The 26,336-nt window shown below is 39.8% G+C and overlaps 1 protein-coding gene across 1 annotated transcript in view; it reads right to left on the reverse strand.

Annotated features, from left to right (window-relative positions):
* The window catches only part of TPK1 (thiamin pyrophosphokinase 1), a 246,813-nt gene that overhangs the window by 119,971 nt on the left and 100,506 nt on the right, over positions 1-26,336 (reverse strand). The window contains exon 5 of the mRNA XM_086468543.1: positions 1,599-1,694. Coding sequence (XP_086324669.1) covers positions 1,599-1,694 — 96 coding nt within the window. The remainder of the gene's footprint in view (positions 1-1,598; positions 1,695-26,336) is intronic.

The raw sequence follows: 26,336 nt of genomic DNA on the forward strand, positions 1-26,336 counted from the left end.
TCAAAGAATTCATAGTTTTACAAATAGGCTACTTATTGTTGAAACACATTTGTAGCTGTCATGTTCCCATTGCTCTTATTTTAACCACACATTGATTATTCATTACAAAACCTCTCATGATAGCTTAAAAAAAAATCCCTCTATAGCAATAGCTGGGATTTGATAATGAACCAAATCCAAGAAACACTCCAGTTCTTCTCCCTTCTAAGTGTAATTCTGTTAAGAGGGAAGCACCTTACTTGTCAAAGTCACAACAAATCCTAAGCATAGGTGGCTCATCTCTTCTGACAGCACTCATTATCATTCATGTCCTAGATGGCAAGATACCCCTCTGTGCTCTTGTGGTGATAAATTATAGGGGAAAAAACCCCCAAACTATCATATAAAGAGTTTCCTGGCTCACAGTCAGACAGAGAAGTGTATGGAGAAACCTTCCCATCTCTGTCTATACTGATGGGGGAAAAAAACCTGATGAACAATGGTATGTATTGAGGAGACGGAATTGCAGATGGGCACTGTGTGACAGCATTCTCAAATGTCCCATGGACATCTATTTCCTTTAGAAGATCAAGACATTCAAAACAGCTTAAGCAAAAACTGGTTAATTATTTATTAGCCTGGAGTGAGGAGAGAAGAGAGAGGGAGGGGCATTGGCATTTCTATCTCTTGGTGCTTTGTTGGAGTACAGTGATCTCAGGAAGTCAGACAACTTTCCTATCTTGCTACACTGAAAATAGGAAAAGAGGAGGTTTACACATCTCCTTCCATCTTACGCTGTTGTTTTCATTTTCTTATGTGACTCTTGCCCTCACTGGTGGCAAGAGGATGCAGCAGCCGTTTCCTCTCAATTCGTTTTACCTGTAGGAACTGAGTGGAAGAGAGCTCAGCCCTTACGAACAGCTGCTCCATAGGGAGGAAAGGGCAGCAATCCCAAGAGCACATCTGCCATTGACTCATCATGTTGGAAATTCCCAAGGAATTGTAACCTCACGTCTCAGAGACGAAACAAGCAGACCTTCAAAAACAAACTGTGGAAGGGGAGGAGGGATGTTGCCTCCTTTGCCTTTCCAACGAAACGAGCAGCTGACAACTCCATATGGCTCCTTTTAAGTTTAGCGCACTGCTCACTCTGCAAAGGTTCCCTTTTGCAGAAGGAGGTATTGCTTACCATATGCAATGTTGGCAGGATAAGATTCTCCCTCCCATCTCACCTTTGGGAGGGGAGAGGAAGGAGCTGAACATCAAGGATCAAGGCTCAGTGTACCAAGATTTGAAAATATATTTACATGCCAAAGTGGAACTCTTGCTTTGAACACCAGCCACAACAGCTCTTCTGCGCTTTGGGTAGTTCATTAACAGAAATCAATACAAGCTGCCTTTTAAGAAAGCTAACGCTTGTTCATTGACATATTGTATAATTCCTTTTAGCAGAAGCATCAATGCTTACAAGGTGTGCAGTAAATTATGGTAAAACCGCAGAATGATAAGGCTACAGAAAATACTGTTTCATTTCAGGACAAACTTAAAACATAAACCTAAATGCATTGAAAGGAAGAGTGATTCCTAGGTATCAAAGACAAAAGATGTGTCGCCTTTACCTGGAGGCCCTTCTTCTCTATCTTTTTCTGGAGTATCTGGAGGCACTTGGTGAAATCTGTGAGGTCCTGATCCATGGTCTCTATTAACTCACATCCCTAGTGAAGAGGCAGCAAAAGGGAGAGGAAAAAAAAGAATGTTAGTCATGTTTCAATTTTGAGAACTAATGTTGTCTTTGGTGAAATTAACTGCAGTCAACAACTCTTAAAGTCTCTGCATGGAAATGCAGAATTAAGTAAAAGATTATTACCCTTACAGAGCCCAAAGACCTTAGGTCCCAGCTGAACTAACTACTATGAAACAGAGGTTCAATAGGCCTAGAAGTAGATGTGCAAAACCCATTGGATACATTTGTGAGTTTGAATAAGCACGTTCTATGATGCTTTGCTGGATGGACTAGTTCTGGTGTAGTAAGCCCTGGGTGATCAGCACCTTCCAGGATCAGGTTCCAGGAAAAGGACTGTCCTTTCTGGTGCTAGTTACTATGTTTCTGCTACATATACGCCAAGATGTATAAGTGTAAGCATACAAAAGTGTTTAGGCTTCCCTGAACCAGTGCAGTTGTACTAGTTAATTTGCAGTGATCCAAAAACAATTTTCTTAAAGAGGGGGTAATATGGATGAGAGTATGTTCAAGTGGAGAAAAGCAGGAGTTTGGATTTCTTAATCTCTGATAAAAAGCTGAGTAAGGCAAAGTGGAGTATATCTACCACGTAAACCACTGTTCAAAGAGGTTTCAAGGATACAAAATACCCAATACAGAATCGTAAATTAAAATAAGAACCATGCACACCGGATTTAGAGGTTCCCTCTCCTACCACTTCAAGGTCCCCTTAAAAGCCTCCTAGCTTTCTCTATGTGCCAGATTTTGTTTCTGCTATACACAATAACAACTGATAAAAGCATTTAGACTACAGAATCTTTGTATGTGTGCCTGTGTGTACAAAGTATGTTACTTTGTACATCAGAAAAAAACCTGAAAAGTTAAAGTTGCCTTTATCTTAGTGGTAAAAATAAAGGTAGAGAAGACAAAAGTTTCCCAGTTCGGTGCGTGGATGGAGTTTAGTGGATTACATGCAATGAAATAATGAGCCTCCAATAGGAGGACATACACTCTCACTGAAATGCTTTCCTACCCAGCCAGAATTGCATGTAAAACCAAACAAAACCATCATGCAGTAGGGGATTTGGATGAAGTGGAAGAGATAAGGAAGGAGATAACAGCATTTTTATTATACCTCTCCTCCTCCCTCCTCAAAAACTTCTGAAAGGTAATCTGGACAAAAGCGGTAGCCTTTCTGATACCTGATATTGCTCCAAATACCTTTTCAAGTAGTTATAACAGGCCTGCCGGAGTGAAGCATCATATAGCTGCAACATCTCATGTAATCAAAGACCTCCCTTGCAGAAGCAATGCTGCTGCCACCACAAAAGAGGCTAGATAAAAATGCAGCTGGAGCCTGGACTCAGTGCTAAGCCTCAAACAATCTGAAGAGCTGCCATATCTCCACTCTTCACCAGGAACGGCCAAAACATAAAATTGGCAGGGGGAGAAGGGACACAAGCCATCTGGAGCCTGTAATGAACATGTGAGTTGTGCAACGCCAGCCAGAGACACCAAGGGAGCCCACGAAAGGTATAGGGATGTTCAGGCACATCCAGAAAGCTCATAGCTGGATCTGAAAACTACTGAAGGGAATTTGCTAATCAAAGCCACTCTAAATGAAAAGATGTCTCATTCATTAAGAACAGGGTGCTCTTAGATGATCTCGTTATCTGCACTGATAGCGGCAAGAGAGACCAAGCTGTGCGAAACTGTGAACAGACAGAACCTCCCCAGTCTTTCACAATCAGCCTTTGAACAGCACGAGAACGTGACAGATGAAGACTAAATCAATGGCAGGGATGGCTACTGCTGAGTGTGAAAGACACAGAACCTGAGTTACCATCTCTTAAACTAGCAACAGAGAAAGGTCTTTTATCTTTCACCAGGGCCATCCCTTGGCTTCACAGCAGTGGCAGAAGTAAGTGGTCTATAGGTACCGATTTATAAATAGAAGATTTAACCTCCACTCTACCCCCAGCACTTCGAAATGCTCCCTCCTGCAGTCACTGATCTCCTCCTTGGACAGTCAGGTTTTGGCAGCTGCAGGTAGGCTACAATTCTGCTTTCCACCCAGGAAAGACCAAATTGTCTGGGTTTCTTTTTAAGTGACGATCTACAACAGCTTAAATTATTTTATTATTCATTATTTTATGTTTTCTACTATTAAAAACATTTCACTTGAAGTTAACTTTTGCCTAGCTTCTCAGGATGTTCTTTGGTAAGAAAAATACTTCAGAGCAACTACAAGGTAATACAAAGGCAAGATAACGTCAGCATGGTGGCTGGAGAGCACCATAGGTCATTTACTGCAGCTCCAGAAGAAAGCTGTGATGTACCACACAGACATCCTATGTTCAGCCCTGCGACTGTCTTTTGCATATATTGACAATAAAAGGCCTCAAATACACGTCACAGAAATCTAATCTGAATGTGTAAATGGGGTATCAAATGCACAATTCATTAAAGGCAGGTTACTGTCCCCATGATGCTGATATCAAGAGGGTACTGTGGCAGCAGCAAAATGAAACCTGATTTAACAGTGGTATCCTGAAACTATTTATTCACTGTCTGCACCTTTGACACTTTATACAAGTACCACTGTAGTTCACGTTGATGGAGTGCCACCATTAAAGCCACCACTTCCTTCAAATTAAATTGAGGTTTCTCATTCTCTTTCCACATCAAGCAGATAACCAGTTCTGAAATTGACAGAGATTTTAGAATTGCTCCTTTTGCCACAATGGCAAAGAGACTGGCATGGTCAGACCATACTAGGGAAGAGGACAGGCAGCAGCACTCATCTTCTTGTATCCTCCATACAGACTCTCTGGAATTAGTGTTTGTGCAGTTCATGTTCACTGATGGTAAGAGAGTTTTAGGTAAATCTGTTGCTCCTGACATATCAAATCCAATATTTTATACTTCAGCTATGGACGACAATTCAAATGCAGTTCTTGTCAATCGTCACCATATTATTCCCAAATGACAAAAATCTTCAAGACAGAGCTTTCCAATGCAGCCAGGGTTTAATGACAGGACAGTATAACAATTGCAAGATAGGCAATAACGCTTGTTGTTTTATAGATACCTGCTCAACTTAATAATATTAACCTTTGATAAGAAAGTTAAAATGCCAAACAAATCTAACATTAAGAAAGGTTAGAAAAATCGATACTACACAGCAGGAAAGAAAACAATAGCTTGCATCTGATGACAATATAACTTTGCTGAATTATAGGATAAGGCACACAGAATTAGACTTTGGCTGTTCTGTCTTATTATAGCAGTTATGGGAGGCATGTTGCTAAAGAAGGAGTGTGCCAGACACATAATAGGATTATTGAACCCTATATTTCAGACAGACACTGAAATCAGACAGGCACTGAAATGCCAATCTGAACATCTCAGCATTTCTCCCATTTTTATAAATATTAGGCATCACAGCATGTTGTGTGTTTGAAGAAAGCAGTGCGGTGTCCATTACCCCATGTCCTTATTAATCTCTTATTAAAAGAAAGTCATGTTTGTTCTTTCTCTAATCTTTCTGAGCATAAGAATATAATTAGGACAGAATACATAAAATATCCTAATTTGTACTCTACCTCCAAGACCACCACGTGGCAAGCCACTCTTTTGAAGCCTGTGTCTGGCTGTGCTCACTGAGTGCACCAGTGACATCCAGTTCAGTCTTTTAACAATTCCTGTTGCACTGAGGCTCAATTTTGAGATTTGAGATTGCTCAACACAGATGCACCTGTGCACAGATGCACATAGTGTTAATAGCAGACACAGGAAAACCATACATCCTCGAGCTAAAAGAAAAGAAGGAAGACAGCTTACAGAGCCTCTCAAAAACACAGCACAGACAAATAAAACCTTAAGGAACCTATATAAATTAAATAAATTGTATTTCTAAACACTGTCCTTCTCCTAGACCTCACCTGCCCAAACAGTAGTGTGCCCAGTCAGTCCCAATACCTCACAGACCAAATGAGTAAGAGCTATAGATTCACAGAACTATTTCCATTGGAAGGGATTTCACAAAGTCATCTGGGCCAATCTCTCACTCAGAATGGGTTAGATTTGATCAGGTTGCTCAAGGCCCTTTCCAGTCTAGGTTGAGCATCTCCCAGGATGCAGACTCCACAACTTCTCTGGGCAACCTCTTCCAGTGCTTAACCATTCTTGCGGTGAAATTTTCTTTCCCAGTGTCAAACTGGCATCTCCTGTATTGCAAATTGTGGTTGTTGCTTCTTTTCCTATCCCTGCCTACCTTAAAGTAGAGTCTGGTTCTGCCTCCCCATTAGGAAGTTGCGGACAGCAATATGATCTCCTGTTCACCTTTTCTTCTGAAGGCTGAACAAACCAGTTTCCCTCAGCCATTTCCACACATCATGTGCTCTAGACTTCCCTAACACGTTTCCCTTACTTTTGTTATACCGGCATGCAATATTTCCAACCTCAGAGAGCCTGAAGAGGTCAATCAGCAGCAAGGAGTAGAGGGTTTCTAGTTCTCTCCTCTTTTTAATGTAAATTTCTGGCCCCAGGGAATTTCAGTCATTTCACCCCTCTGGTATTCTCTGCCACTTTTGCCCACTCAGAGAATAACCCCAAACCTCCATATTCGTCATAGACGAGCTGCAGTCACCTGAATGTTTTGAACGCCTAAACTTTTTCATATCCAAATATGCGGACAAGTAGTTATACTCTGAAATGCACTCCATGCAGCTAGTACTGAAAAAAAGCTGTAGGAAAAAACATACACAGAACTAAGCAAAATGCTGCTCTAGACCAGGCATCAATGAACAGAAAGGGAGCACAGGGTCTGATTGCAGGTCTTGGACCAGGCCTAGCAAAGAAGAGAATGTGGATGCATAACCAAACAAGTTTAACAGATGACAGACATTATATTTTACCACCTTGTCTATAATAGGAGGGCAGTGTTGTGAGATCAGAGCATTCAATCAGTATCGGAAAGAAAAAAACCTAGTTTGGGACACAATTCTTGCAGAGATGGCAGTCACCCAGACAGTGGTCATCTTCATTGTTGGCCCAGTGTTTCACAGCTGATCTAAAACAACTCTCCCAGAACGTAAACCAAGTCTAGCATGGGATAAAGATGGAGCAAGCTAAAATGTCACATGAGGTTCCTGAAAACATTTAAAGAGGCAAAACTGGAGAAAGACAACAAAACAAGAACATCTAGCTTGAGCTACTGATAGGCATAAAAGCTGCATAGATTTCCTACAGGCTGCAAGTTACTAATGTAGTGAGATGGCACCAAACTCACGGAGCTGGCTTATCTCTATGAATTACAAACCAGCAGGAAATTAGTGAATTGAATCCTTTTGCATTTTGGGAGTAGGATGCACGTATGGAAGGCAAAGCAGTTAAGTTCACCAATTTCTTTTGGGAGTGTCAAATATTGTTGAACAATAAGTATTGAACAGCTTCTCTTTTGATCAGCTTAATTGTATGAATTGCCTTTTGATTTTTGTAGTATAGGACAAAACAAATATGTGTAATTGGTGAAAATTATTTTGGATATTTAAATAGCCAGAAATACATAATTAAGTGAAATGCATTTTCTTTCAGTTTTTGGATTCAAATTTGGCCGACTGCTTGGCATCAGCGCAAAGCTAATACTGTACAGATTGCTTGGCCCTCAGTTCTGGGCTGGATGATGTTTTGACTTGTCCAATTGCACATCAAGTGGCACTCTCATTCAGATTAACTAAAAGAATTTATTAATCATGTCAAAGCACATGCATTGGAAGCCAAATAACTGAAATCCACACTCAAGTGAAAGCCCCATTGCTGAAAAACAAACCAAGAATATTCAGTTTTGACCATCACTTCTAACCTTATATAATGCCACTTGATTTATTAAAGAAGTACTATCTGGTGGCATGAAACAAACCCAATAAATATATGTAAACATATGCACACCTCCTCAAACCAAAAGCTATGTGAACTTGTCAAATTTGACAAGCATTAAGAAAAAAAAGAAGAGATCTGTAGTTGAAACTTTGACTGCAACAGCTGCAGCCTCTCCTCCCTTCCCCTATTTCTATTTTGATATGCTCTTTTTCAAAGTAAATAAAATGTTTCCTGTTTTTGTTTTTAATGAGGCAGCATGTGGCTTCTAGTGGAGGATAGTTAATGTTGAGATAGTCAATGTTGAGATAGCAGTAATGAAAGTTCTTCTGCATTAATTGGGTTGCCCTCTTTCAAAAGAAAAGCCTATTATTCATGAAATCATGGCAGTTACTTAACACAAACAAAATATGAGTCTATTTAGTTGGTATTTGACCAATACCAAAGAAAGCCAACATGCTGCCTTTGCCACCTATAACAAACTGAAAAGCAGAAAACCAACGGTTTCTAAATCTAAGAAATGAAACCCAAGCAAAAACCCTAATGAATTTAAAACAAAAACAAAAACAAAAAACCAACAACCAAAAGCCAAACAGCACAGTTAACATTCCATTTGCTAGACAAATTCCCAGTATTTATCTGTACCAGAGAAAATTTTTCGAATGTATTAAGTTTGGTAATGAAAGCAAACATCTTAAATACTCACCCACAGGTCAAAAAGTGCAATAAAATATGTAATTGCAATACCTTTATCAGGCCACTAATGTCTTTTAAAACTTTTAAATAACCAAGTGGAAAGGTAAGAGTGCTGTGTGAGAAAACTGAGGTAGAAAGGTTTATCAGGAGCTGCAGTCTTGTATATACAACCCGTTTCTCTCCATACCCATTCCTAGCATTTAAACAGTAGACCTACATTTGTACATCCCTGTATAACCCAGACGTGTCATTTCTCCAATCTGATGGTTAAAACTGAGCACAACGCAGCAGTGACAACCACCTGCTATTTTTGGATCTTCTCTGAAATTTCCCTTATGTGCCCTTCCTTGCCTGAAAAACAAAGGTTCAGAGAGAAGAGTTTTAATTGATGGTCAGGCTCCCTCTGTAATCAGTGCTGTGAAAAGCTTTTGTCTACCAAGCTGATTAGGCCCTCTGGATCCTAAACTATTGGTAGGACTGATTATGGTACCTTGCTTTTCTTGCAAAGTAACTTGGAAACAGGAATTGCTACTCTAGTTGTGTGGTTTATGTATGAAGATACGAGGTAGCTCGTGTAAGGGAAATCAGAGTGCTGGAATAGCACCAGCCTCTGACAGAAGGAAAGCACACGCCACAGATTATAGACAGCATAAGCCACTACACAGTTGTGTCAATGAGAATCTTTTTTATTGACTTGGATGCACTTTGAATCAAGCCTAAGAACTAGCATTGTTTCTAAAATGCTGTGACCTCACTTAAACGCATATTAAAAGCAATACTATCTTTGGCACTCGCACAAATGACAATGCAAAGAGGAGTCAAGCACTCTCCTGAAATAAAGCAGGAAACAGAAAATCTGCCTCAACCACAAACCCTACGCCCCACAAAGCTGAAGAAATAGACCATGCGGTATTTCTTGCAGCTCAACCATTTGAGGTAGTCTTTATGAGGCGGGAGGCAGTGAGAGAGGCTATCTGCTTTTCAAATTCCACAAGACTTCATGCACAGTAGTCAAAGAGATTTTTGGTTTGGTTTTTGTGTTTTTTTTTTTTAAGTTAAAAGGTCTTCAGGTTAACAGCTTTTGCTTTTTATCACACAGGATGACAGACACCCTAAAGAACTAAAGTTAATAAGCAGATGTGTATTTGAATCTGTTTCTGTTTCCAGACTGATTGCCAATTCTCAACATTCTCAAGGTAAGAAAAACAAGGAGAAAATAGCAAGGGTTGTACTGGGGTTTTTCAAGGATTTGGGCTGGCAAATTTTAGCCATCCTGAACACTATCTTAATATCATCCTTTGCCGGCAACCCAGGGACACAAGAATACTGCGCCTGTGAAAAATGCATAGAAAATAGTAAGAGAGCTGTTAACTGGGATGGCATAAAACTCCCTGCAAGGTATTTCTAATCATTAAGCTTATTTAAATATATATGACAGTACGGCTAGTCTCTGTCTTGTATTCAGGCAGGCTTTATGTGTGAGAATTCTTGTTCTTTAGCTAGTATCTACCAGCATGTTCGTAGTTTCAGAGATATGCAATTGATCTGAAAAGAATTTGGTGCAGCTGCAACTCAGATTGATCACGGGACAGAATTAATTGAGATCAGGCCTCAAATGTGTGCTACGCTCACAAAAAAAGGTACTTTCTTACACAACTCTGTCTAGGTGTACAAGATAAGGACAAAAGGATTCAAAGATTTTGATTACACAAAGACAGCAAATTGAAAAGAGAAATATCCTCTTATCGCAGACAAAACTCCAAAATTTGTGCTAGCAATACAATTTTCTTTCTGGTATTGAGGTACTAATGAAAACAGCAAGATTAGTCCCAAGACTGATCCTTTAGGAAAGTCACTGATTGCCTCCCACTGCTTGTCAGTTTTCTTATGAACAGCTGGCTGCCTTTAATTTGTGTATTAAGTTCTAACTTGGCTAGCTTTGTGACTAGACAATACTCTTTTTTTTTCCCCCTTGTTATTCTGTCTGACAGTTTCTAAAACCTCTCAGCCTCAGCATAAGAGCTGTATGTCACGAGGAATAGCAGAAACTTTCTGTAGGGTGAGTTTATTCATTGTCTAGAATACCCCATCATTTCAGGATCATTTCATATAAATCAAAAGGAGAATGCTAGACTATACATATCCTTAGCCCAATTCTGGTCAGCTTCCGTGTTCAACATTTTAAATAATATGCCTTGCCCCTCTTCTTCCACCTTCAGTTTTGCAGCGTCCTTTCCTGTCATATTTCACCTTCTCTATGAAGGGAATGGCTAATTTAAGTTTATGAATGTCTCCTTTGCTTTCTCTAGGCAGATCATGTGGGATAGGCAGACCACATAACACTTCCAGTACGTGCTGGTGCCTAAGAAAGGCAGCAGGTTTACATTGCTGAAAACTAGGTACCTCCCAGCACTGCTACACCAGGTCTACATCCTGCTCATACATTTATAGGACACTAGAAACAGTAATGCAGAGTGAAGTTAGTATTTGAGATTAACCATACATATTCCAAGTTACCTACAGGCAGAAAATTAACATATAAAAGAGATGTCACTTTTGGGAAGTAATTGGAGGAAAGTTCTATCCCATGCTTCAACGGATTCTCATGTCAGAAGTACCACTGTTGTAAAGGGTGCCAAAGTCAAAGGGCACATTGTTGTTTATTTAGTGTTGTGTACTGAACTGAACTTTATGGGTCCAAGAATTACATAGACTGACTAGAGTTTTCAAACTCCTAATCTTCATTTAGAGCAGTGGAAACTGTTCTCCCAAATGCAAAATAAAATTAAATTAAATAGTTCTGTATTTCAACAAGTGATATTGCAAAGCTAACAGCAATGAAAATAAATAATAATAATAAAATCAAGAACAGCAACAACCACCACCTAGCTTTACAATCCTTTTCCATCAAAGATCAGCAAACCATCTGGGAGCAACAAACACAAGTAATTGACATGCTGACATTTGACAGACATAAGGGAAAGCTCAGGAAAATTAAACCACTGTCCAGCAGAGCAGTTCTGACTTCATCACTAGCCAGTATTCCACTAAGCATGAACACATTTCCAAGTGAAATTCAGGATAGTTGCTATATTTCCGCACAACTGAGGTAGATTCTTGAACAACAGAACGTCACTCATCATATTCCCAGAGTCGCTGCATTTTCGATTTGTGGAGGGCTTCAACCACTCTGAATTGAAATGTGTGGTTGCTGAACAATCAGTCTTTAGGTCTAAGCGCGCTTGATTAGTTGGTAAGCTGGAAACCACTTTTATCTTCCAGGTATACTTCAAGGCTTGCTTTTTCAATAGGCAGCGGCTGCAGAAAACAGAGAACACCTTGCAACTGGGCCGTACTTCCTTCTCACCATCTCTCTTTTCCACATGCTATAGAAAAATCTACTCAGGGGATCTTTTAATTAGATATCAGAATACCCAGTTTACTGTACTGAAAATATTTCCATTGCTCATGTGAAATGCTTCAAGCTTTGATGAGGTGACAAACTATGTCAAACAAAATAAGTAACGTGTAGCCAACTAACAGCAATGACTCTACAAGCAATACAGAGCTTTGCAATAGGAGATTTTGCACTGGTATAGCCTGGGTCTCTCCTAGTAGGATATTCTTTTGCTTTATGTAGCAACAGTGATTTCTGAAGTCTACCAGTGTCACTTCCAGTTCTCCTTACAGATGGCTATGGTCCCTGGCAAAGGCAAGCTAACACAACATAATGGATACAGACGTTACGGAAGGCACTAAAAAGTCATCTTCTTATTCTAACAGGGTATGTTCAGAACCCACTCTGCTAACCACCCTGCAAGCTGTGATCAGTCACAGTCCACTGGATAAGTTATATTTTAAGGAATATATGTCCATCTCCAGAAAGCAGGGGTCCCAGTCTGATCTCTATTAATGCTGTAGCGTATGCCTTAAGTGAATTACCCTGAAAAGACATCCATGTGAAAGATCAGATCCCATGATCTTCCCCAACATGACTGAGAGCAGTATTTGGCCCTGTGCATCTGTTGTTGACAAAGGCCAAGAGACCAGTTAGGGCACATTCATAATTCAAAATGCAAGCCACAGCCATTTATGCAAAGAGCTGTAACTGGCTTGCAGGAACTGAATACAGCAGAAAAGCAGAGTTACATATTGCATTAAGACATGAAAGCAAGTGTCAAAAGGAGCTGGGTGCACACATGAGTGCAGACTGGCCTAACAGACTATCTGGAACATGCAAGGATGCAAGACAAGCCATTTCCTTGACTGTTGCCTAGGCAAAGCATAAGGCTGAGGAACATTCTGCTGTGCTTTAAGCTTCCCATCACTTACACAGGCTAAGTGTGATTGCTGTGTGATTGCTGCGTGAACCTTGATACCAATACTCAGGACAGAAAGGCACAATATAAAATTTCCATAACACCCTATTCTAACACATAATCACATCTGGGAGCTTCTCCTTTTCTGCTTTCCTTCGTTCTATCCATCCTTTAGTTTAAACTATTGCTGTTAGAAAGAAAGAAAAGAAAAAAAAGAAAAAAGAAGACATCAAGACCTGCTTGTGCATTTTGATTAGAGATCTAAAAAAAGCTGACAGCTTCAAAAAGCTGTAAGAGACATCAGAAGCTCAGCAGGGCTATATGTGCACATTTTGAAAGGGCAATTTAAATATTTTTTTTTTTAGCTTACACAAGTCTTGACACATATTATTTTGACTGAACCTTGCCTGAACCGTAAGTCTGAAGCAGATCTGCGTGGACATAGCAAGATACGCAGATACATACTCCACCAAATTCTGAAGTTATCAGAATATTGAGCTCTTTTCTAGCTGGGGTTGCAGACATTGGTTATGTCTCTACCATAGTCAACGCTGTGATTACAAACTGGAGTGGACCTAAGCAAGCTTTAATGGGCAACAAAGCTCAGCCTAGGCTCTACCTGAAAGCCTCTGTTTTCTCTGGTGGGTTTTACAGTCTAAACAGTTCCACATACTGCCACTGCCCCTGGGAGGCCAACTAGCTAGTTCAGAGCTAGGTAGGTTTTCCCAATGACCTAGTTCACAGCTAGGCAGGTTGTGTGTGTGCTGAGCAGGCACAGAACAGCCCTATGAGCAAACCAATGCTAGACCTTACTCTACCACTCAAAAGCCTCTCCCCTGCAAAGCAGCTTCAAGCAGTAATAAACATCAGTGACAGCCCTTTAACCCATTCTGTTAAAGATTTGTCAGACAATTCTGAAGGTACGAGGACACTTGCAAAGAAAACACTTTCTAAACGTTTTCCAGGGCTGGGTTTGCTGTGAGAAGGCAATTAATACATTAATTGGATAATAAAACATGGAAATGAAACTAACCTTTTCAGTCTTCCTGTCCATCTTTCTAAAGAGAAAGTTTTTCTCCAGTACACTCTCAAGCATTGTGTTCAGTTTAATGAAAAGATTTTTCAAGCCTCAGAGGTATTGCTTCTTTCCAGCAGAAAACTGTACCGCACCACAACAGATCCTACTAGGTGTTTCTCCTGATATTTACCAGTCTCTTTTAAGCAGACATATCCTCTCTTGCATGTAGGAGTTGCATAGGTACATATCCCCAGTCCATGTGATGCCCAGTAACACTCACTCTCTTTCCCAATCTTTCTTTAAGACTCAGGTTTCAAAATCCCTAGCATCCAGAGAGAGAAAACATACAAGTAAAGCCTATAGACAAGCAATACCTGTGGTATACACAAGCAGCCTTTCTCTACTGACAGACAGCATTAGAGCTGCTCTCCTTTTTGCAGGAACTCATTGTGCTTTTCCTTACATAATGGGATGGCAGTCCTGTGCCTGAATTGGACCACAAAAATTATTTGTGTTGAGAGGCTTCACTTTTCCATCTGCAGATCATATTGTAAATGTCAACAGATTCTGTACATTCAGGCGCTTAACAGTTTTCCCTTAAATAAGCAAAAACTCCCCCTACACCTCTCATTCCATGTCTACCTAAATACTAGTTGTCCACTCATGGCATTGGGAGACAACGCCCTACTGTTATTATTCATTGCAAATTAGTCATCTCTTTGCCAGTCTTCAGGTTTATAATCCGCATCCAAAAGAATCAGAAGGAAATAGTCTTGTGATCAAGGCACTAAGATAACATTTATCAACTAAGAGTTCAGCCGCTGATGCTGCCATGGGAATCCTGCATGACCTGGGCAAGCTGTCAGTGCACAGCCCCACAGTCATGTTCAGGCACTAAATGGTTCCTACGTTCTGTGGGCATTAAGCTTTGATTTTGGTCTTTCTCCATCCCAGCACTGCAAGTTTTGGTCTCTCTCCATCTCAGCCCTGCAAGTACGCAATAAATTAATACTTCTAGCACGCACTGTGAAAATAAGTGCATAAGCATTCAAGAGGTAGTCTATATGGCAACAAGAACCATCATGATACAGACATGTAGCCATAATCCTAATTAGATAAACAACTGCTTAAGGCAAATGCTTACTTCCCCTCTACAATTTTTGAAGACATAGCCATGGTTGAACATCTGTGCTTTTTCTATATTAAAATTCTTTACATACTTAATTTCTTCACCTTGACTTTTACAGAAAAAAAAAGTTAGCATAAAAAGGTAGCAGTTGTTGTCTCTTCTGCATCCCCATTTTAGCCATCATAGAAGCTTTTGCTTCCTTTGGAAATTCAAAAACTAAGCACTCTAAAATTACATGCTGCATCAAGTAAAAATAAAAATACCACAACAGAGGAAGTATGTAACTCATTTTGTCATTTGAATGAATACGATTGGAGACCCACAGTGAAAACGGTTTTGCAGCAGATTTAAAGCAAAAACAGTGTTTCCCATCAAATTATATTATTACTAACTGAAAGAAGATAGTTAGCTAATACTTTCTTCATGTAAACTTGAAGAACCACTGTTACACCTCTAGATATTTTATGTGAAGTCAGTGCTTTTATTCCCTAGATACTGTAACTCTTTCCAACTTTTTGTTTTGTCCATGTAATGCAAATGAAATTCAAACCTGCAGCTTTCAATCAGATAGTTGTTTGAATGTGACAGTGTAACACTGAAATTGGTGCCTGAACACAGTCTAATGGAATGTAAAATACACTGGTTTTAATCAAATAAAGGATTTGGCTGGATTGTTAGAATGGAAGTAGAACTACCACAGACTTACGTAAGAATATACCATTAAGGAAAACCTCTCTGTTCAGTAAGTTTTGTGAAAGATCATAACACATCTCTTCTGACAGTAGGAGCATTTTCCTTCATTCCTACCAAGCTCAGCCAAAATATTGCTAATATTAAACTTCAAACAGTGCTACAGCACCAGATATTTTAATTAACTAATTTGTTCCAAATAATTTGGTGTAAAGTAAACAGGGCTCATTTTAAAAGGAGCTAAGTTTATCATTTGCAAGAAGAAATACAGTCCCTCATTCAAGAAGAATTAGTAGGTCACTGTAAATAACATCTGCACACTTACTGTAAATCATTTTGGTGACAGAAGGTACTGCCATGCAGTCTGATCAACATTACCAATGAAGCACAGCCAATTATTTTGATATGTTTGTATGACAGATTGCTGTTATTATTCAACATTAGGATGCTTCATATAGTTGCATAGGGCTGCCATCACCCAAACTTCTTGTTTTGTATGCTCAAAAAAGCATCTCTGCGAAAATTAAATTGAGGTAAGAAACAGGGATGAGGGTTTTCTTTCTTTAATTACGCCTTGTAAAGTTCAAATTGAAGCCACATTTTCTCTTAACTCCAAGCAATCTGTAACTCATCTTGAAACCTATACAAATAATCTCATGCCATACCTTCAGCACCTTCCATCATCACCAGTGTCTGCAACCAGAACTCAACCAACATCTATACCTTGCATGATGCGACACTGAACCAAGCTTCCTCCTCCTGCTGAGCTGGAATAACTAAAAGCAAGGTCTCCCTGTGCTTCAGGAAAATATGCCATTATCCCCCAAGTTTTCTGAGCTCAGTTTCTTTATCTACAGATCACTGCAAAGCTGCCATGGTAATTCTCATCACGTTCTGTCACTACTATTAGGCCAACACTGATGTAAGGTGCAGAGCTTCTAGTTTGGGGGACAAGAGACTTCCACAATCCTTGAGAGACCCTCTTAGACTTGGGTGTCAAACAACTATACTCCAAGGGATTCATTCATTTCTTTCTGAAGACACTGAAGACTAGAAATGACGTATATAAATGAAGAATTTGGGTGGCAATAAGCAGACAGCAGAAACATATGCCAGAAGACATTGCTGCATAGACTGTCCTAGGGCTGGCAAAGCAGAGGACATATTTGTGAAAGTGCGAAGGCAGTAAGAGTCCCAAACACTACAGCTGGGTTTGGTACTGAGATTTGCATCATTCCATGTTCATCTTCCATCTCATTTTTTAGTGGTATTTCACATGCTTTGAGTAAATAATGGAATTATTGCCCTCAAGTACTTGTTTTTACGTACCACATTCATCTCAATGGGAGGGGTGCAAGCACTGCCAACCAATACCAATCACTGTTGTGAACAGCCCATCTGTAAGAAGGCTGATGCGCTGCCTGCTTCTGTTATCCAATCTTCTTTTCTATAAAAGCAGTATACCTAATAGCTATTTATACTGAACCCCTCTATCACCTTGAAAATCTCTAGTGACTCAAACAGAAGTAATGATCCAAGAGGATATTCCTGCGGCACCACCCAGCTTTCACTTTTTCCTCTTTCATTCCTAATAGTCAGTTATTTGATTTCCCATGTTTCAATTCACTAATCACTTTCCTAGATTTCTAGCTCAGAAGCAAAAATAATGACAGTATAAAATGCAAATTGTGAAGAAAGTAGCAACCCATTGCTTCCAATAGTAGCCTCACCCTATTCAGTAGTGACTCCTTCTTGTTCTTCATAACTTCAGTTTCTCTGCCCAAACCTTTTGTCCAAAAAGACGCTTCAGACAGGATCCACTGTATCAGTACCTCAGCCCTCCAGCCATGCTGTGGCAAAGGCCAGCCCCTTTGTAGGATGACCACATCCAAAAGCAAAACAAAACATCACTGTAATGAAAGCCATACTCAGCTTTGACTTGCAGCTGAAGGCAGTCCCTCCAGCTACCTTTCTGAGTACCCCATGTTGGTCCCTCCCAGCCTAACAAGCAACCAGTATCACTGGGGTTTCCATTGCCAGCTTGCTCTGTCACCAACAGCAGGAGAGCTCCTCCCAGTCAGCTCTGAACATCCTCATTTCAGAGCATCCTCCCAGTCAGCTCTGAAATGAGCCCAACATCTGGAAGACATCTCCAATCTCTGGCTTCACGTCATCAGGAGAAACAACTGGATGGAGTAGACTGAGACAGATGCTGATCAGCACAGTATTGAATCTGTACATCACAGTGCAAGGAGAGGGAAATGGAAGAATACATACAAAAACACATGCCCTACCTATCCCCTGAGGATCTCCTTTACTCATTTTTTCCTAGTGACTTTGAAAGGTTCACACTATGAATGTGTGAACCAATTCTCAAGAATTACTGAATGATGTAAGCCCACAACCTGCGGAAAAAATACAGGGAAGGCAAGAGTCTTTGACCAGTCTGAAAACCTCTGACAAGGCATCTTATGTCGGAGCGAAAACGGAGCCTTCATCTAAAAGAGGAGCAGAGCCCCCCTCTGGAATTGCTCCTTTCAAAACAGAGTCGGGGACGGGTGCAGAGGCAAGGGAGAAAATGTCCTAAACATATGGGGCTCACAGGTACTGTGACATCAGAGATTATGATAAAAACATCATACATTTGACTTCTAGATTAAGTGCAGGGATGTACAATGAAATCAATAAAGCAAAAGGGACAAGGGAAACAAAGTATACAGAAATACCTGGGCACGGATCAATGAGTTAGTAAATTGGCTTAGCAATGTTGGGCAAAGGTTCCTTGCAAGGCATCCCTGATAAACTGAAATTGCTAGTGATAATCTGTATTATCCCGTTTCCTGTAACTGTGCCTTATCCCTAAACTAACATCATCCCCTCCTCTGTAATTGATTTATCTTAGGCCATCCTTCTTCTGTACAGAGATGCAAAATAGCACTGACAGGATTAAATCAAGCATGGGCTTTTAAGTAAGCTATTTTAAGTAAAACTCTAGGGAGGCAGAAGAGGTGGGGAGAATCAACACTATCTATTTGATTGTACCACAACAGTAACTTTTCTTGCTCAGTAGCATGCTTACAGAGATGGCTTTTTTTGGCTGAAAAATGAATCACAGCAGACTTTATCACTTCCCATGCTACACAATGATAAATATGACTAGTGGAATAATTACATTATGCTATAATTACACATAGTAACCAACTGTCAAGGGCATGGCAATGCTCTGGAAGTACTTAGAATTCTAAACATTCTGTGTATTTCTCAGGTGGTAAGGGCTTTCCTGTATTGATGATTCCCAGCCTATGACCTATAAGCACATGACAAGTGAAACTCAAGTGCACAAGCAGTGCTCCCCCTCCATGTCAGCTCTGTGCAGAATTGTCACAGACACCTTTGTGTCATGTTCTCAGGCTCAGGAGCACTGCAGGTCATGCTGCAGACACACTCAGGTCAATCACGATAAAGACATCCCAGGTGACACCTAATCAAGTGGGCCTCAAAGTTGGAAACAAAGCCCATACTGGCAAGCAGGGCTGGGAAGAAGAGGAGAAAGCAGAAAAGGATATTACTAGTGGCTTTGAGGAAATTTAGCCAGAAGCACTAAGCTTGGCAGCCTGAAGTACAACCAGACATGTCAGACAATTGGTTCTGGAACCAGCATGGCAAGAAAACATTATATTTGATTGGGCAGAAATTAAAATAAACAAATAAATAAAAATTTCTTTCATTGCCTCTCTGATCCTCCCTACAACTCTATAACTGTACCCTGTCTTAGTTGAGGAAAATGCATTCCCTCTTTTTGCACTCTATTTCTACAGTACCTGGCAAAAGGGTAACACAAATAATAAATAGCAATAAAATATCAGTCACAACCAGAGGCTTGTAACCCACTCTATAACCACAAACTGGACACTTGATGTGGAAGCTGCTTGATATAGAAGGACACAAGAGAAAGCAGATAAAAATCTGCATCTATCTACTTAATTTCGAGTACAATCCATTCAGGATACTCATAGAGACTAATCAGATTAACGCATCTGTAGACTGTCCCATACAACGGATTGTCTGAATTTCTTACCTAAAATTTGCATGAATCATGGTGGTTGGTTTGTCTGGAGGTCAAATAGGAGATTTGAGCTGAAAATTTTGTTTGCACTGTTTGTAGTTCAAAGGCACAAAGGTTTGAAGTTGCACTGAAAAGCACACACTCACTGTAGTAGTCACTCATCAGGATTAGTAAATTTAGTTAAGTAAAAAGGGAACTTCAGCTCTGCAAGTATGAAGATTCTTATTTTCTGTGAAAAATTCTGTGTTAACGCCTTACAACACACATACCAGCAGTTAGAAAAATGCAGGTCAATCAATTTTAAAAAAAATGTATACACTTTAACCTTGTTAGTTTATTGACTGTTTAAAAAACAATGCCTAAGATCTGAATCTACGAATCATATATGTTGATTTAAAAATTTAGGACATATGCTTTCACTCTACTAATTCTAGCTTTTGCTCTATTCTTTAGACATCACCAATGGGTCTATCAGATCAGGGCGGGGGGGGGGGGGGCGGGGAATATTCTGGAACAGTATTTGTGGTAATATCAACTGAATTTTCCAATACTGAGAAAGGAATGTTGGTATGAACATTCAAATTAGGTGCATTCTCATCCTATGTTATTTAACAAGATTTAATCTATCAATTGTCAAATTAACCAATAAAGTCATTAAAATGAAATACGCTGTCTCTCCTCAGCAGATGCAAATCACATCAAGTCATATTAAACTGGCTATTAAGAACATACAGAAGAAAAATAACCCAACGATTGTAAAATCCAGCTTCACTTCTAGGCTATTTATTACTGCAGATTAAACAGGTTTAAAAAACAAACAAACAAAACAGTCACCTGCACTGTTTATGTTTAGTGATTAGAATTACAACTTGAAAACCATATGCCTGGATTCTGTTCTTTAGAGTCAACCTGTTTTCACCAAGGTCACAGAAACATCCAGACTGATTACCCAAAAAGAAAACAAAAATTATTTTCTAAAAGAAGGGCTTTCTCTGTCGTCGTCATGATTAGTTCAACCCAGAAAACAGTTTTGTTGTTACTCTTATACAATATGACACACTTACCCTCTCAGACATCTCTGCCTAAACATGCTTTTCATCAGATTATTAATTCTGTATATCCTTTTATTTTTCCAGAAAATGAGAGGCATCGTTCACCACACGATCACTTTTGGGCATTCTTCCTTTTTATTTTATTTTTTTAAAATCAAGCTGCTTTCAGACAGGAATTGGAATCAAATTGAAATGCACACAATCACTATTTCACATTTTTAAAACGACGTTTTTTCATTAAAATCTAGGATGAGTAGGATTGTCCTGTCTCATCAAATTCAATCCAGTGCTGCCACAGGAAACATGTCATGAAATACTTCTCAAACTTTCCAGCTCATTTTAAACACCCATTTTAAAATCACTCAGACTTATTCTTCCCCAGCTATAATCTCCTGGAAGGCTCATTCCACCAATGGATAACAGCACACTTTAATTTACAGCTTGACTTTATTTGAACAGATCTTAAACCAATATTATTTTTTATCTTCTCCAACCCTAGTGTTTAGCCCCTTTATATATTTATTTTACTTTAATTTCATTAGGCTAAACAAGACAAGCTCTTTTAGCTTTCTCACAAAATGGGCTGTTGAACCCCCTGCTCATTTTAACAGGCATTTTTTGAGCCTGCTTCAGGCTCAGGTTCATGTTTTTCAGAGATGCGTTATTGGAGTTGCACATGGCCTTCCAGGGGTGGCATCAAAACCTTCTACAGTGGCACTAAAAGAGATCCTACTGCTGGCTGTGAATCCTTCCTTCATCAGCGGATCACCTTTGCTCCTGCTGCTGCCCTATTGTGAAGGGAGTACGCGCAGCTCCAGTGTCATTAAGACTGTATCTTCTGCACATGCGATTGTGAGCCTGAGCTGTGATATTTGGAAACTGAGTCTTCTGACTCTGCTTTTATGTCCAAACTAGGATACTAATAGAAGGGTTAGCGAGCTTGTCATCCAGTGTGTAGCTATCACCTTCTGATAACAATGATTTTCACTTCTTTGTGCTCCTTCCCGTTAGCCAGTCCGCTTTTCCCCAACTTCTACTCTGTCCTCTTTCCCGAAAACTTAAGATAGGTATCATTTTGCCATGGAGGTGGTAAGATGCTGATCTTCAATAACTATGCTGCCCTCATGGCTCAGTTTGACCACTTCACCTTTCTGCATTTTCTCAGTAACTAAAGTACCCACTACTACATGTGGAGCTCACAGAAGAAAGCTCCAACTCGCTTGCACATTTTACCTTCGAAACAGTAGTTTTGCTGATCAGCCCTCTTTTCTCGTCCTGCCCTCCTCCTCTTGCATGCTTCACATGCTTACTCTTAGTTTCCTTTCAGATTTCACATGGTTTGGAGGTTTCCTTGTCTGTCTTTCACCTTTTGTTCACGAACCAGTTCCAGGTAGAAGTTTTTTAAGTCCAAAAGGGTGGATATCTGACTTCTCTTCATTTAGTGCATAAGCTCCTATACAGATGGCCTTCTGTTCTCAATTTCTCAAGGCTTTCCCCTTTTGAAATACAATTATATAAGATTTATAAAAACACCCACAAAACTGAAGTAGAGCACAGACCTAGCAGACTTTCTGTTCATCTCCTCAGTTCACAATTCAATTTCTGATCATTCTACTCAAAGTTATTTTTGGCACCCAAATCTACCAGTAGTTTTACTCTCTACCAGAACTACACTGAAAATACCACAACTTCTGATTTTTTCAGAGACTGTACGCTGAAAATCTATCTGCCATCCACCAGTCAGGTATATCTGGGGTTTACTATTTAAATAGCGTTTTTTTCTCCTCATGCCCAAAAATGTGAACCCAAATCAGCTGATTTCGTTTGCAGTTTCATCATAAACATACAAATTTATTTCACATTAATTTTTATTTTTTTATTCCTACTATCCCTGATCAGTGCATAGCTTGTAATATTTCTATTCCATCCTTGCCTGACACTTTGCCATATTTCCAGTAAAGCTGTAAAAAAAATTAATCTATTTGCATACCAATAACAATTGTTTTAGTTCTTCTGTTTTCCTGCCCAGGTTCTTGTACATTAGTCAACAAAGCATTTCAGTTACTCTTCGCTGACCTTATCCAATTTTCTAGCTGGGTTACCTATGTTGTCCAACTACCGCTCCAAGCCACATTAAATTGTACTTCCCTTCGTTCCACCTTCTAACCCCCAGTTGTGTCTTTATCCTCTACTAAATAAAGCAATCTTATATGCTATGGAGCCATAAATAAGCTTATATAACCACATTTTGCATTTAAAAGTGAACTGATTTACTGGATGCACATGGTTGAACTCAGTAGCTAGAGATAATATTGATCGTTTCTCATCACCAAGCCCTTCCACACTTTATGAATAGTACTTCTCATCATCTCATACCTCATTTTTATTCATACACTGAAAGAGAAAATAAAACATTCTACTTTTTTCAAACCTAAGCATTGAACTGAAGTCAAATGACTACAATAAAATAATAATAAAAAATCTCTGACTCTACAGCAGACCCCTATTAAAAGCTTCTTTAGCTTACTCCAGCTCCAAATGCTCAGCTAGTAATGTGGCCAGTTCTGTCTGTCCCCTTAAACTTTCAGCCATTCATATTTTAAAACTCTTCTTTATTTAGTATGAATGATTTTAAACTAAACTGAGGATTTTGTTAACAAAGTGTCACCATCTTCATTTTAAGAGAGAAATGTATGAAATTAGTGAAATACAGATCCTGTGTTTTGTATCTTTCCAATCAGCTTTTGCTTTGTTGTTTTTAAATTTGTGCTTATAAAACAAAAGGTAGCCGCTAAACACTTATTAACCACTGAAAGGTACATAGAGGACACTGTATGTTTCTAAAATGGATACTCACAGAAATGCCTGACAAGCAGACTTCAAAAACTATATTATCTGCCAACAAAGCAACTGGCAGAGACCTCCCGTCTCATCACGCTTGCTGCCTGCAATCCTATATAAGTACATCCTAAACACCCTTCCACTGAATCATCAAAGACCAAAGATGGGCTCCCTGCACTAAGGCACATAATTTGGGGTTGAAACGACTGTGATTGCACAGCCTCGTCAATATCACATTCAAGGACAAGTGGCCATTTAGAAAGCATTTCTGTGTACTGTACAACTCATTATTACAAAAGCTTATTTAATTAATGCACTTTTGAAGATTAAGTTTCAAAGTGTGGCTCTCCCACCATGTTTTAATTCAGATTTTTGGGTCCAACTGTAATGCTCTTACTTTGTTCATAACCCAGACAAAACTCCCAGCAAGAAAGGCTTAGGTACAGCCATTTTAAACTAATAAATCATTGGAAGTGGGGAGGAAAAAAAAGAGATAGGAGAGTGTGATGGCTTGCGGTGGGAAGAAATAAATGATCTATTGACAGATAACAGGATAGAAAGGCATTGTCCCTTACATTACCTTCTGTGCAACTTCTTTGAAAGTCAATTTAACTAAACGAGAGACAGTGTAAACATCAGTAAGACGATTTGGGGACAGTTCATCTTTACAAAATTTTCTGGCATTTATCAAACCACATCAGATTTACCCTAACCCTTCAAAGCATCTTGAGTTTGCCACAAAAAGTACATCAGATAAGTAATAAATAGTACTAAGGAACCTTATACTATACCCTTCCCGAATCTAACTACTCATTGTACATGGGTGCCTCTCTCCCACTCCACCACTCTCCTTCTGCCACAGAGAATTCTGAGCTATTCCACAGAACCTATAAGCTGTCAACTTGTACCTACATTTTTACGCTATAGAGGACCAAGTTCGAGAAGAACTTGTCAAAAAAACGTCAAATGCAATTATTCTCTTTCCCATATCACTTTATTTCTCTAGCTATGCATCTACTTGCACTTTAGGCCTGCAAAGCATTTAGGCATAGCGTTGACACAAGAAACATTACACAAGGCTGTCCTGTATTCTGTACAGGAGGGCACAATCCCAGGAGAATCACTGACTTTCACTTTAAATGCCATGTCATCTCTGTTTCCTCTAAGGCCTCACCATTTCTTATAGTCTTAAATAAGCTGAAAAGTTTGCAAATTAATTGGTTACTTCCCTTTATGAACTCTAAGAGATGAACTGAACTTTTATCACGGCTTTTGGGCTTCTCTCAGCAGATGCTTGCCTTGAGGAGGACCCATCCTGAACATTCTGTCGCAACCAGAACTGCTATCAACTTGGACAGGCACAGCACTTCACACCAGGACACAGCCAGCCATGCCTCCTGCAGACCAGCTGCATGCTGGCATTACACTTTCTTTGGAAGCCTGGTGCCAATGTCTACAATCAAAGCTTTATTCACAGACCCCAGTCAATTGGAACAAACCAGTTACTTCTGATGAAAAAGTGTTCAAAAAAAGACTTCCCAGTGAAGCAAGAAGCTTGTTTGATGTTTAAGGCGCAGCTTTGATCCGTACCTATTTAAGGCACAGAACTTCTGAAGGTTTCCAAATCCATGCACAGGAACACCTCTCAGAGCTAGTAATATGCTCTTCTACAGAAGGGGAGCAAAGGAGAAAAGCTAAGTCTTGCCACAGCCAGCTATTTTTATTGCTGAGTGCACATCCACTCTGACCACATGAAAAAAGAAACGGTGAAATTGAAGGGGAGAGTTGCCTCCCTTGGCTGAAGTGTTTCTAACTCTTCCCAGACTTTGGAAATGGCCCCATGCCAGCTGCTTACTACCCATCAGCCCAGGGGCTGCAAACTACAACCAGGGGTGGCACAAGGACTGAAGCACATAGAGCAGTTTAAGCTCGGTAACTAAAGGCAGGATACGTGCTTGAACTGCCTAGGGCAATGAGGAGTTGGCTTGTCCAAACACTCAGCAAATTACAAAAAAATGTTTGAAAACTCCACTCACCTCTCCAGGATCAAGCCAAACTTATTTTTTGGAACAATAACGGAGCTTGTAACATGGAAAAACTCTCCATGGAGTTTCAGACCCCCACCACCCTCCCTTCCATTTTATCCCATCAGTGGGAGAATAAAATACTCCCAGTTTCCTCCCAGCACATGCCCCACTTCCAGTCTGGGATGAGCTCAAGATATTGAGAACGTAATCTTATCGAAGAAAAAGGGTTTTTTTTGATCACTCTAGAGATGTTCTCCCATGTTCAGCTGTGTAAGCAACTGTCGATGCCTGATCAGAAATGCACCTCTGCAGGTACATTAGGTATTGATGAGTACATTTATTCGCTCCAAAAACCGTCGAGAGCACGTTCTGATAGCTGAACATGCTCTACTCTTGTGCCTGTTAAAATTTCCACTAGGAAATGTATCTTAAAGTCCCAAGAAATACATCCATGTTTGATTTGAAGACAGAACGGATACAGTCCCCCACTGTGAACACTATAATCCCATCAAATTGTCTAGGCAAAGGCTGACATTTTACCTCTCAAGTATTTTTGAGGCAGGATCAAATATGTCACCAGCAGAAGCAGTGAAAAGGGATAGGACCACAAAGACCATTACAAGGCATTATTCCTTCCCTCTGTTGACAGCAAATTGTTTAGTACAAACCCAGTGGTAGAAGTGCAGGAGTCCAGCCACGACAGTAATATTATTAGTCTGTTGCAAATCCTGAGACGCCCCTACAGGCAGGTCCCCAATTTTTTTTCCTACAAATATAATTTCAATAGTGATTAAAGTATAAGCCACTAAAATATAGTTGCTATGTTTCACTATATGTTGATGGTGAACAAAACAAATGGAAGACTTCATCTGCATATTGATATGTCAAAAGACTCTGGCTTTTAAATGACAGAAAAAAA

This window comes from Leptosomus discolor, chromosome 7 (genome assembly GCF_034619465.1).
Source record: "Leptosomus discolor isolate bLepDis1 chromosome 7, bLepDis1.hap2, whole genome shotgun sequence".
In the NCBI taxonomy this organism is placed as follows: Eukaryota; Metazoa; Chordata; class Aves; order Leptosomiformes; family Leptosomidae; genus Leptosomus; species Leptosomus discolor.